General features: G+C 44.6%; 2 protein-coding genes across 3 annotated transcripts in view; one reads left to right on the top strand and one right to left on the bottom strand.

Moving 5' to 3' along the window:
- The window catches only part of MRPL13 (mitochondrial ribosomal protein L13), a 114,777-nt gene extending 107,461 nt beyond the window's left edge, over nucleotides 1–7,316 (bottom strand). Inside the window, exons 1-2 of the mRNA XM_075582315.1 lie at nucleotides 7,037–7,316; nucleotides 6,044–6,167 (exon numbers count right to left, since the gene is read on the bottom strand). Coding sequence (XP_075438430.1) covers nucleotides 6,044–6,167; nucleotides 7,037–7,066 — 154 coding nt within the window. The 5' untranslated portion in view covers nucleotides 7,067–7,316. The remainder of the gene's footprint in view (nucleotides 1–6,043; nucleotides 6,168–7,036) is intronic.
- Nucleotides 7,317–7,375: 59 nt separating this feature from the next.
- The window catches only part of MTBP (MDM2 binding protein), a 61,206-nt gene continuing 54,257 nt past the window's right edge, over nucleotides 7,376–14,324 (top strand). The window contains exons 1-2 of one of the 2 annotated variants that reach the window (XM_075582313.1): nucleotides 7,376–7,834; nucleotides 13,136–13,207. In XM_075582313.1, the coding sequence (XP_075438428.1) occupies nucleotides 7,759–7,834; nucleotides 13,136–13,207 (148 nt within the window). In that variant the 5' untranslated portion in view covers nucleotides 7,376–7,758. The remainder of the gene's footprint in view (nucleotides 7,835–13,135; nucleotides 13,208–14,324) is intronic. The other variant, XM_075582312.1, reaches the window with a different exon arrangement.

Raw genomic sequence — 14,324 nt, 5'->3', positions numbered from 1 at the left:
TTGCTCCTCTGTGGTATTATTAGACACAGTAGGATCTTGTTCACCAGAGGGCCGTTCTGTATCCACTATATTAGTTAGGCTTGCCCTCGAGCACATCGGCGCTGATATACTCATGATCAGCGCTGATGTAGGGGGCAAAGCACGGCCAGATATTACTGTGCTACCTGTCTTTATATTTGTATATCACTCACCTGCTCGCTAGGAGGTTCGGTTGAGCTATTGGTTCAATTAATCACCCGGTGTCTGCCTCCGTGGGGGCTCTGCTTTTGTCAGCTGTTGTGTACCGGGGAGCACGAGTATAGCTGTCGGCAGTGCGGGCGCGCTGACTGAGGGAGCGGGGCCTTAGCCTAATGCAGTTGATGTGGTGTACTTAGATTTTGCAAAGGTTATTGATACGGTTTCACACAAGAGGATGGTGTACAAAATAAAGAAAATTGGACTCAGTAATAATATATGCACCTGGATTGAAAACTGGTTAAAGGACATACAACAGAGGGTTGTCATAAATGGAACTTTTTCAGGTTGGGATAAAGTCGTGAGTGGAGTACCTCAGGGATCGGTACTGGGACCCCTGCTTTATAACTTGTTTATTAATGACCTTGAGGTTGGGATCGAGAGCAAAGTCTCCATCGTTGCTGATGATACTAAATTGTGTAAGGTGGTAGAATCAGAGCAGGATGTAATTTCTCTCCAGAAGGACTTGGAGAGACTGGAAACGTGGGCAGGTAAATGGCAGATGAGGTTTAATACAGATAAATGTAAGGTAATGCATTTGGGATGCAATAATAAAAAGGCGACTTACAAATTAAATGGGGATAAATTGGGGGAATCCTTGATGGAGAAGGATTTAGGAGTGCTTGTAGACAGCAGGCTTAGAAATAGTGCCCAAAGTCATGCAGTAGCTGCAAAGGCAAATAAGCTCTTATCTTGCATTAAATGGGCAATGGATGGAAGGGAAGTAAACATTATTATGCCCCTTTACAAAGCATTAAGACCACACCTTGAATATGGAGTACAATTTGGGGCACCAATCCCAAGAAAATACATTATGGAACTAGAGAGAGTGCAAAGAAGAGCCACCAAATTAATAAAGGGGATGGAAAATCTAACTTATGAGGAGAGGCTAGCTAAATTAGATTTATTTACATTAGAAAAGAGGCGTCTAAGAGGGGATATGATAATTATATACAAATATATTCAGGGACAATACAAGGAGCTTTCAAATGAACTACTCATCCCACGGGCAGTAAAAAGGACTCAGGGCCATCCCTTAAGGTTGGAGGAATGGAAATTTCACTAGCAACAAAGGAAAGGGTTCTTTACAGTAAGGGCAGTTAAAATGTGGAATTCATTACCCATGAAGACTGTGATGGCAGATACAATAGATTTGTTGAAAAAAAGGTTGGACATCTTTTTAGAAAGGAAAGGTATACAGGGATATACCAAATAAGTAAACCTTATCTACTATGTAACTATGTAAATCAGATTTCACCCATGATCAACATCCTTCCCAGGTTAACTTGTTTGGTATATCCCTGTATATGTTTCCTTTCTAAAAATATATCCAAACTTTTTTTAAGCTATTTATCGTATCTGCCATCACAGTCTCCATGGGGAATGAATTCCACATTTCAACTGCCCTTACTGTAAAGAAGCTTTTACTTTGTTGCTGGTGAAATCTCTTTTCCTCCAACCTTAAGGTATGTATGTGTAGTTTATAATGCCCTTGGGATGAATAGCTCTTCTGAAAGCTCCTTGTATTGACCCACAATATATTTGTATATAGTTGTCATATCACCTCTTAGACGTCTCTTTTCTAATGTAAACAAATCTAATTAAGGTAGCCTCTCCTCATAAATCAAATTATCCACCCCCGTTATTAAATTGATGGCTCTACTCTGAATTTTTTCTTGTTCCATAATATAATTTTTATGAAGTGGTGCCCCAAACTGTAGTCCATTTTCAAGGTGTGGTCTTACCAATGCTTTATACAGTGGCAAAATTATGTTTACTTCCCTTCCATCCATTGCCCGTTAAATAGAAGATAAGATCTTATTTGCCTTTGCAGCTACTGCATGACATTGGACACTATTGCTAACCCTGTCTACAAGCACTCCTAAATCCTTCTCCATCAAGGACTGGCCTAACGTTGCCCCATTTAGTTTGTAAGTAGCCTGTTTATTGTTTCCCAAAAGAATAACCTGCCCAAGTTTCCAGTCTATCCAAGTCCTTCTGGAGAGAAATTACATGCTACTTGGATTTTACTACCTGTCCTAACACAATTTAGTGTCATCAGCAAAGATGGAGACTTTGCTCTCTACGCCAACCTCAAGGTCATTAATAAACAAGTTAAGAAGCAGGGGTTCCAGTACCGATCCTTGAGGTACTTCATTCACAACTTTAGCTCAACCTGAAAAGGTTCCATTTATGACAACCCTCTGTCTATCCTTGAACCAATTTTCAATCCAGGTACAAATATTTTTACAGAGTCCAATTTTCTTTATTTTGTACACCAACCTCGTAAGGAACTGTATCAAAAGCCTTTGCAAAATCTAAGTAGACCACATCAACTGCATTACCCTGGTCTAAATTCCTAGTTACCTCCTCAAAGAAACAAATAAGGTTAGTTTGGCATGATCTATCCTTCATAAATCCATGCTGACTATTACTAATAATGTTATCCATTAGGTATTACATACATGAATATTAATAGTCTGGCTATCTACTTTAGATTATTCACATTTGTCATATTTGACTAGGTGGGCACTGTAGTGCTGATAACATCAATTTTCCTGCACTTTGTTTAGCTATTTATCAATGTAATTGGTTTCTTTACAAAGCTTTAATCACCTATAAAATGATATTACTTGTGTCCTGTGAAAAAGAAATATGCAGTGTTCCCCACTGTCACAGTTTGGTGAGTGGCCGTGTGGAAGCACATGGGGGTAGGGGGTAGTAAAACGATCAGGGGGTCAATCCCAGTGACATCAGGGGTGATCACCTGATGTTTGGGACGTGGTCAAACCAGCAATAGGCAGCCAATGTCAGTGGGTGTGACTGCACAGACCAGAGACAGACTGTCCTGTCCCTAAGGCATCACGGGTCCTTTTTTATAACAGTTACAGGGTAGGCAACCTTTAGAGGGACAGAAAAGGGCAGAGGGGCGGTGCCTCGTTGTTTAGAAATATTATGTGAGCAACACCAATATGTTTTCATTTCCACCAGGCCGTCTCAAATCCATTCTTCTAGGATCCTTGTTGTAGCTAGTGATGTCATCATACGTAGTACACACAATGAATAAACAATTAAAGTGGGGGGTTTATACATTGCCAGTTGATACAAGGTTTCACATAATATTCTTATAATGCAGGAGGCAAGGCAGAAACACCTAACCCGTGGCAGTGCGGGAGTCCTGCAAAGTGGAGGTTAAATATCATGGGTGTGTCCGTCTTACCGTTATACAGAGGTCAACACCGCAAAGGACACTATTTGCTCAACAGCTATTTTTATAGTTACATTGTAATTAATCGGATGCACAAAGGGAGAGAATCAGAGCACTACAAATGCATTGACTAAGTGGTGAAAAAGAGAGATGCGTATCCCAAAGGTATACAAATGGAAAAGTTTAATGTATCATAGTGTGATATATGGCTAGTAGCCCACACCTACGCATTTTACATCAAGCGCCTTGACGTGAAATGCGTAGGTGTGGGCTATTAGCCTTGATCACTAGGATCCATTAAACTTTTCCATTTTTATACCTTTGGGATACGCATCTCTCTTTTTCACCACTTAGTAAGTGCATTGGTAGAGCTCTGCTTTTCTCCCTTTGTGTATCCTGTTCAACTCTTCAAGCGGATGGCACACGGAGTACCTGCGGACACCAGATATTCATTTGGACGTTGCATCATAACGCGAGTCCTCTGTTATATATCTCCATTGATTGAAGCAAGGTCTGACCCCTTTATTGCACACACCGATTTCTATGGACACTAGGATGTGTTTGAATCTTCACTACAGTGAACTGTTTCATTGCTCCAGTTAGGCGTTATCAGGGGGATGTTTACCTGCTCATACATTCACATACCAGTTACTGGAAAGGTGCTATGCATTGACCACATCAAGTTGTATTAGATTTACCTAGTCAGTCACCAGTTCTTTGCGCATCGCACAATTTTTTGAACATTGCAAATAATTCACTAAAATGAAATGGGCAATAAGACATATAGGGGACAGTGGTATAAATATTTGAAGATATAATAGAGTGATTCCCAGATTATACATTTGCAAGACAGAGTCTAGGAGGTGCGTAGTTAGCTATATGAATAACCATTTAGTGTGTTGGAAATCATTATTTTGCTATTATTGCTCATGCCAATTGTGCGCTTATTCTGTTTTGCGTTTCTAATAAAACAACAAAACTTTGCATAACGCCATCTTTTTATTAGGTGTGTCTACATTAGTAGATCAAATTTTTGATATCTGGGGCACACTTTTCTGTCTACAATACAAATGGTGGCATATTCTTACACCCAATAAGGTATATAGGCCCATTTACCCAAATAAATCACATGGAATTTACATCACTATCAGTTGAATAACAATATTTGTTACAGATTTGTTAAATGCCATCTTGCAGAGAGCAAATGGGGGAATATATAGTTTATGACACGGATGCATTAAACTAATTAGAAATCTGTTGCAATTCCTCCTGCTATTTACAGAACAAAATAAGTATGTGAAATGCTGCTCCGTAGCATTAGGTTACCATGGAAACATGTCTAAAGGATTTTAAAATACCTCTATACGGATGCAGCCAGATGTATTGTCGAGTATTCCGCCAGGAAATCGCAGTTGAAAGCTGCCTGACCACTGCCTGCTCGCGGCTTCCCTGCAACCAGCCTAATTGCCCGTCTGAATGGAACTCCCACTGTGCTAATTCTACCGGGCTGCACCAGTCCGGAAGAGCTGCACAGTGAGAGCAGACAGAAGCGGTGACAGAAGAAGTCCCTCTCCCTGCGCATCTCTAAGACTGAGTTTATAGTAGGCGCGCGCGCACGCCTGTCGCACAAGCGATCTCTGCACTTTGATCCGAGGCAATGGGGAGGCGTGGCGTCACGAGGCTGGTTCGCCCTCATTGGCTGAACCGCTCACGTGACGCAGCCGTCGCACGAAAAGACAAAATAATTGGTCTTTTCAAAAATCTGCCGCGTGGTCGCTCTTCATCGGTCGCGTGCACTATGGGCTGCCTCATAGCAGTCCTGCATTTTGTTTGCAATGCACGTGCCGTCGCGCTCACTATGATCACGGCCTAACAGGCGATCGCGCTGCTTTTATTTTAATAACAACATATTATTGAATGAAGGGGTCTCTGGAGCTGAGCCGCATTCATTTTAGCCCCGGGAACCACTGCTTCCAGAGTTACAGGCTCCGGTATTGGGTGCCGGTATCTCCTGCAAGTTTAATTCTTCCGCGTCACGGCTCATGTGACCGGGACATTTAAACTTGCAGGAGATACCGACACCCCATACAGGTCCGCGGGCTGAAATTAATGCGGTTCAGCTCCGGAGACCACCCGGTTCAATACTATGCAAATAAAATAATAATAATATAAGTAGCTTCTTTACCTTAGTGGCAAGTCGCGAAGGTAATGAGGGGTTTAACCAAAGTACCTGGTTTGTTGGGGGTTGAGGAGGGTAAAGGGGGTAGTTGCCCCGGGAGTGGGTGGTTAATCCATTAATTACCTTAGCGCTTACTACTGTAATTTTGCTGTAATTTATATTGAATCATTAAGACATTTTACTCACTCCTGGTTAATCTTATTGCATATTCTAATGTGAAAGGGAAACAATGTTTCAAATTATAAACTAGCACATTACCAGGACCTGTCTTTTTATGGTCGAATAAGCATTGCATTTCCTTCTCCTGCACTCATGACTGTTCTATAAGCACTGATTTTAAAGTTTTTTGGCCAATACTCGTGTATAAATGCAAACAATTACTAATATGTACTAATAAGCAGATCCCTTCTCATCATACTTACTCAGTGCATGGTACACAGGCTTGTGCTTCCCCTGCAGACGGATTGAACACATGGCTGCAATTTTCCCAGGTGGCTGCATTTTTCCATCGACAAGGTACCATACCCTGGCAAAGGTGGCCCATTGCTTAATGGGAAATGTAAGAATTAGTATCAAGCAGGCTGCAGCTCAATAGTACACACAAACGGTTTCATAACATTCATGATGGTAATGATCATCTTCATAATGCTGTTAGCCACATACATACCCTAAAAAAAAACTTACACACTGAATCCTCCACATATTAAAACATGTAATCACTTTGAGACCGTTTTTAGGAAAAAGGTAAAATAAAGTACTCTCACAAATATTTTGCATCCTATTTTTTTTTTATTGTTCATTCATTTTTATATTCATTATTTATTTTTTCTCAGTGTTTGTATCAAAGTAGGAAAGGAGCATGGTTCTCTGTGTGCGAAGTAGGAGATAGGAGGTCTGGGCACCAGTAAGGGACAATGAATGACCTATATAAGGACAAATGTCAACATTACATATTTGGTGTGAGGTGAAGGTGCAGTTCAGAGAGTAAAGAAACTGATTGTAAACAATGGCAGAGTTTGAATCTGGGGAACCTGGTTCAAATCCCAGTGTCGGCTCTGGGGCAGGTCCCTTTATATCCCTGTGCCTCAATCACAGATTGTAAACTCATCTGGACAGGGACTGTGTCTATAAAAATTCCCATGAGTACTGTACACTATACTGTAATTGTGAAGCTTTGAGCCCCACAATAGTGCTATATGAAATACAGTTGTTATTATGTCTCGTGTGATCTGCAGGATGATCAGTGTCATATCACACGTGTGATCTGCATCACATCTCCGGATGATGATCAGTGTCTTATCTCCTGTGATATGTCAGGTGTCTGCAGCAGAACACGAGACAGACACTTGCTGTGATAAGTCACAGTGCTGGGTGCTAGGTCACAGTGCTGGGTGCTAGGTCCTGGCTCTCTTTACCTGCGCGGTTCTGCTGTAACTCGCCATCATAAGGTCACCATGACACAGAGCGGCCCCGGGATGTCACGCTGAGCACTAGGCAACCCTCACCGGCGGTACCACCACCAATATCTTCCGCCGGGAAACATCCAGGTCTAGTTACACGCCGGAGCTCCAGCTTAGGAAACGGAACACTGAAATCAACTTCCAATGAGTGTCGGCGCAGACAGGCTGCACAGTGACCCGCCGAGCGGGAACCCTGCGCCTCGGTGTACAGATGATGCATGAGTACGGGAGTCACACTGCGCGGTAGGAACCCATCTTCCATGTCAGCGTTCCTGGCGGATACCCGCAACTACGGGACAGCAACAAAAAAAAAAACGGAACCGGAAGCGCGTCGCGTGCCGCGGGGATTTCAGTTCTCTCTCCGTAGGAGATCGGTGTCTCATAGATAGAAGGCGTTGAGGGCTGCGAAGCGGAAGTCACAGTACCCAGAGCGTCCTGAGCTCTCGCGAAGCGGTCAACGGGAGCCAGTAACGTTACAAACCCAGGAGGTCCGGGGGATTCCGTTCGCGCGACGTTTATCTATTCCGAGACCTAACGGTTCCTGCGCGAGGCTCTTCCGACCGTTCCGCGCGCGAACTTGTTCTTCTCACGGCAGAGAGACTGCGGATAAGCCCCGGCCGAGCAGCGCTCTCCCTCCCCCCGAGGCTCGGGCCTCTCCGGGCGGGGGCTCCGGGTGTATGGAGCGGTTCGTACTGTTCCTCAGCTGGGAGCGGAGACCTGAGAGCGGCCGAGAGGAGCAGCCCGTCCCCGCAGGTAGTAACTGGAGGGAGAGGGACTGGCACAGACATGAAAACCCATCTGCAGCCGGTGCACAATGCACGCATGTCAGACCCGTGAGACGTGAACAGTATATGGTGTTTATTTGTAGGGGTGCCGCAAATAACAATATCAGTTGGCACATTCACATGTCTCGAGCAGGTACACAGCCCTGCAGGGCATTTTACCCCTAGGGCACCTTTTTTTTGGTTAAGGCAGGGGTGTGCAAACTTCTGTTTGCGCCCCCCCCCCCCCGACTGCTGTCCCCCCCTGCTCGTGTGCCCCCTGACTGCTGTCCCCCCACTGCTCACACCCCCCTACTTACCTTGTTTTCGACGTTGCCATGGCGACACATGCCTAAGCGAATTGCAGAGGCCTCACGCGATCCCTTGGTATTTAATGTAAATGCTTTGGGGAAGAGTGCGGGGCCTCTGCACGCGTTCCCACTAGAAAATCTTGAACCACCCCTGCGTTAAAGAACCCTATGTGAAATTCTGAGGAACTCCAGCCCTTTCTAAGGCAGGGTCCATAGAGGGGGAAGCCGCGCTGACGCTGAGGCTCGCCTGCTCGGTCAGGAGTGATTCCATGGATTGACAAGCGAGAGATCGGGAGGCGGGGCAGTGACGTCGCTGGGCCAATAGCCCGCGAAGCACTGACGTCTCGACACTGCGTCGCGCTGATTGTGTGTTTTCAGCCGACAGCGTGCTGTGAAACAATTTTGGCTGTCGGCTGAAAATCCCTGTACCTCAGCACGCCTGCGGACGCTCGCGGGAGCCCCCTCTCAAGACATCCTCATTGAGGATGACAGGGCTCATCACGGAGCGTCCGCGCGGCTTCCCCCTCTATGGACCCAGCCTAATAGCGAATCTGAGATCAGATGCATTGTAAGGAACCCCAAACCTCTCTAATAGCGCGTCTGAGATTAGATGCATTGTAAGGAACCCCAACACTCTCTAATAGTGCGTCTGAGATCAGATGCATTGCAAATTCGTCTATTTGGTACAATTTAAAATGACCTGAAAATTCAAGGTGAACCCTTTAGGGATGCTCGGGGGAACCCAAGGGTCCCTAGGAATCGTGATTGAAAAACACTGGCTTAGGGCCTACGAGATCTGTTGGGGGAAATGTATTGACCCGAAAATAGGAAAAGGAAATGGCAAAATCCAAATTAATAACTTTTTAATTAAACGTCTTTATAAAACTTTACATGTCGCAACTCTCAAACATCTAAATCAAAAATAATAACTTTTTAGTTAAATGTTTATACACTAAATAAATATTAACAACTCAAATTGTTCATTTTGCAACTCCTTTTTGTTGGCAAAATCACACACAATGTCTTTAAATGTCTTCCCGCATTACATAATTTTCAATTTAAAGTAGTGCAAGGGAAGATGGTCGTTTGTAGTTGTGAACACTTTAAATTCAATTTATAAAGCTAACGTCTAGCAATCTTGTAAGAATAGATCTGTTGCTGCATATGTGTCACAATATGCACTAGCTCACGCGACTGCATTGCACGAAGCTTACGAAGATCTTAAAATGTTCCTGCAACCCTGCTTTTCCCCATAGTTACTCAACATACAATGCTTGCACTGCAGCCTGGGATTCTGGGTAATGACATGTAAATGAGCATACAGTTTGTCGCTTCTTATCCATTTTAACATGGATCCCTATGGTATATATCTGTATATTCATAAAACACAGAAGTCCCCCCCTCGCTGCGATAATCCTCTGGCACAGGGTCAGACGCGATTCTGCGGCTGGCTCCAATTCTGAAAAACATTTGGACTTGCGCCTTCTGTACGTTGTGTGTAGAGAAACTACACGCTGAATCTTTTTCGGCTATGGCCGTTTGGAGCACTAGAGGAGTGTTTATATGACAAAATGAGAGATTCCGTCTAAAGAGAGAATAAAAAGTCCCAATTGTTGTATGCACTCTAAACTGCCTGGACAATAGTATACATCTAGTAAGTGAAATGGGAAAGTCCCATAAAATACACCACTCGGCATGTAAGTTCTGCTGAAGTATCTGAGCTTAACCCAACGATTACAGTAGAGATGACGGTGCCCTCACACAGTAACAGGTACAATTACGTATTGCACAGCAGATGCTAATGCCAATTATCGACTATGGAGACATAGTATATGGCTCGGCAACCCACCTTGGCAAACTTGACACCCTCTACAATTCAATTTGTCGTTTCATTCTCCAATGCAACTACAACACACATCGCTGCGAAATGCTCAAAGAACTAGATTGGTCATCACTCGAGTCTAGGCGCAAAGTTCATCTTTCCTGTCTTGCCTTCAAATACTTTCTGGGCAAGCTACCCACCTATCTGAACAAGCTCCTCACCCCTACCACATGCAGCACTTATCATCTGAGATCTGACACCAAAAGACTGTTCATGGTCCCAAGGCTCAACAAAGTATCCGGCCGCTCCTCCTTCTCTTACCGTGCACCCCAAAACTGGAATAACCTACCAGAGACTCTCATATCCACCACCAGTTTAAGTTCTTTCAAAACTAAGGCTGTCTCACATTTTAATCTGGTCTGTAACTGTTACATAAGCCTATAATATACATCTTCTCTAACTGCATGCAATATATTGTATATAATGTATACCCTGTTCATTTATGTAACTATTTGTAACCATGTATTATTGAAGTGAAACTTCCTTAGTGGCACCTCATTCGTGATGGGGCAAAAAAGAATTGTGGAGACAGAAATGAAACGGATGTGACGTCAGTGCTGGCAGTTGAGGCCGGGCTGTGTTCTAGCTCAGTCCGACCCCAACACTGACATCACACCCGCTCCACAAATCAGATGCGGCGGCGAAAGCCGCCGGCGCCGCTCCTAATCACCCCCCCGAGCCCCACACACCCCCCACACACTGTGACATATTCGGCGGCGATAGCCGCCGCTCCTAACGGCCGCTGCCATGCCGCGCAGCCTCTCTCCTCCCTACCTCCGCTTTCCTGCGTCCCGCTGACTGAGCGCCGCCGGGGTCGAGGAGAGGAGCCCAGGGATCATGGAGGGTATCCGCCGCCGCAGCTCCTAACGAGCTCTGCTCCCCCCACCCGCTGACATGCGGCGGCGGCAGCCCTCAAAATTTAATTGCCGCCACTCCCTGCTGACCTCCCCCGGCCGAGGCATGGAACGGGGGGGGGGGGGGTAGAGTGAGCTGCGTTCCCCACAGCACCATCAGAAGGGGATCGCTGCAGCGCTCCCCTCGAAGCCAGCTCCCGCTGACGATGACGCGCTGCCCCCCTTCCCCGCCGACACTGCCTCTGCCCACGCAGCACTTCCGGAGGGGGGGGGCCTTTATTAGGTATCTGCCCGGTGCCCGGTGCGGCTGCGTCTCGCCGGGGGGGGGGGTGGGGGGGGCGAGGAGAGACTCCGGCAGAGCCGCCGCGGGTCCGCAGCTCTGCCTGTCTGTGAGGGGGGAGGGGGGGGGGAGGAGAGTCTCAGGCAGAGCCGCCGCGGGTCCGCAGCTCTGCCTGTCTGTGAGGGGGGGGGGTGTGAGGGGAGGAGGAGAGTCTCAGGCAGAGCCGCCGCGGGTCTGCAGCTCTGCCTGCCTTTGAGGGGGGGGGGGGGGGAGAGTCAGGAGAGAGGGGGCAGGACACAGGAAGAGAGACACACATACAGTGACAGACACACACACATACATATATACACACACATACATATATACACACACAGACACACACACTGACTGACACACATACACACACACACACACTGACTGACACACATACACACACACTGACTGACACACATGCACATACACACACACACACACACACTGACTGACACATACACACACACACTGACTGTGAATAGGTTAGGGGGATGTGTGAGGTGCAGGGGGGCTGCGCATACGTCACACGGTCACATGCACGCACACGGTCACACACACACGCACATGGTCACGCACAGTCACACGCACACACGCACAGTCACACGCACACACACACAGTCACACGCACACACACACAGTCAGTCGCGCACACAGTCAGTCACGCGCACACGCACTGTCACGTGCACCGTGCACTGTCACGCGTACACGCACAGTCACACACAGTCACACAGTAACACGCACAGTAACACGCACAGTCACACAGTCACACGCACAGTCACAGTCACAGTCACACGCACAGTCACAGTCACACGCACACACACAGTCACACGCACACACACACACACGAGGAATTCACGCTTAGTGCAAATACAAGGGATGTGTACGCATGTTCTAAGTCAAATTTATTTGCGTTTTGTCAATGAAATTGTATTTTGATTTTTAATTAAAACATCACCAATACAAATACAATTTCTGTGACAAAAGTCAAAGAAGTTTCACTTACTATGCGCGTGCACAGCACACACAGCGTTTTTTTGTCATATTAACTATGTCCAGGACATACTTGAAAATGAGAGGAACTCTCAATGTATTACTTCCTGCTAAAACATTTTATAAATAAACAATAGCGGCTAAAACGGGAAGGTTGTAATGCAGCTGATACAAACCAGTAATATATTGGCTATAGAGGATGGGACTAATCTAATGTAACCAGTGATCCTTTATTCCAACAAAAATATAGTTTGAATTATTTTAACACTCCTTTTATGCTCTTTAGTTATTCTTGACCGACGAGTACTTCTCTTCAGAACTTGTCCTGTGTAAATTGGGAGCTTTAAGTTGAAGACAACGCTGCCATGTAGCTAGCGTAACATCAAGGAGGAAATGTAACTGAACAGCGCCAGTCTTAATAAATAAACTCAGTTGAATTGGACTTTGTTTGCATCTGGTTTTCGCCCTAGTCTGAGAATGACTTTGATGCTTTTCTTGACAATCTCCTGCTCTGCGATTCCATTCTGTACCTTGACCTAAGTTTCTACACAAACTTTTGAGCTCACACCTCCCTACATGTATGTGGTAACTTCTTACTGTACATACAGTATGTGGTTATAAAGGTCTCTCTTTCGTATGCAAATATATCTGTGAAGTACTCATGTTGGTTCATCAAAATTGATGACCTGCATCCCCAAAACACCACTACTGTAAATCTGTGCATCACACTGTGCTCCTTAGTGTTTGTCTTTACAATATAGTTTATGAAAAATAGCATGTTTATCTCTTTGTGCTGCTTGTAATTGCGCTTTTATGTGCTGCTAATAGTGTGACATTTTGGATTTGAGTCTTGGTTTGTGTTGTGCAATTAAACTAAGGCTAAATGCTTTCTCCCCCAGATGGATCTTTGTTATATATTTATTTATTTGTTTACCCTTTTCAGGATTAGCAAATGCAAAGGATGTTTATACACAGCTAAAGAAACACTGCATTATATCCACAAGTGCATTCCCAGGTAAGTAAACCTCTAAGCAAAATGGCATAATTTCATTTTGTAATAATGACTCTTATATACATAATATGAATACCACCTTTTCACCTTTAAGGTACAATAAATAGATCTACAAGTGACTAGTTTACATATTACTATTGGAAATGACAATTTGAAAAATTAAAACAGAAAAAGAGAGAACTCTCAATGTATTACTTCCTGGTAAAACATTTTATAAATAAATATATAAATAGTCATTTGTTAGATTATAGTATTGTAAGTGGGGACTGGATTTTAACCCAACCAACAACCAAGTACAGCATTTGTAAGACATCCATGACACAGACTGGAATAATATGCACCAAAAACAAAGCTATTTAATTAGGAGCTTTGTAGGATTAGAATGGGGAGGCGCAGGGTACAATGATCTAGCCATAATTACTAAAGGCACATTTGGTGCAATAGAAAGGGACTGTGTGTGTGTGTGTACAGTAGCGAGAAAGTTTAGGATTTTCACATATTTCAAACCTAAAATGTTATTTGATCTTAATCTAAGTCCTAATAATAGATAAAGAGAACCTGATCAAACAAATGACACTACATGATACTTTATCAACATGTATTTATCCAAAAATGATTCAGCATTCAATATCCATGTGTGAAAAAGTATGTGAACCTTTAGATTCCGTACCTGGTGGCAGCCCATTGAGCAGCAATGTCTTCAACTAAGCTTTTTCCTGTAACTGTTGGTCAGGCCCTCACATCGGTTTTGAGGAATTTTGGCCAATTCCTTACAGAACTGCTTCAACAGTGACATTTGAAGGTTTCGCTTCACGTCCTGCCGCAATTTCTGATTGGGGTTAGTTCTGGTCTTTGACTGGGTCATTCTAAAACACGGAATTTCTTGTGCAGCCATTCTTTTGTATATCTGCTTGTATGTTTAGGATCATAGTCTTGCTGCATGACCCACTTTCGGTTCAGCTTCAGCTCACGGACAGAAGGCCTGATATCTTCCTACAGAATCTTCTGATACAATGCAGAATTCATGGTTGTGGCAATGATGGCAAGCCATTCAGGTCCTGAGGCAGCAAAGCAGCCACAAACCATCACACCCACCACCATGCTTGATGATTGGGAATGA

Source organism: Ascaphus truei, chromosome 2, assembly GCF_040206685.1.
Source record: "Ascaphus truei isolate aAscTru1 chromosome 2, aAscTru1.hap1, whole genome shotgun sequence".
Taxonomy (NCBI): Eukaryota; Metazoa; Chordata; class Amphibia; order Anura; family Ascaphidae; genus Ascaphus; species Ascaphus truei.
Note: the sequence above shows the minus strand (reverse complement) of the source record. Positions and strands in the feature narration are given on the sequence as shown.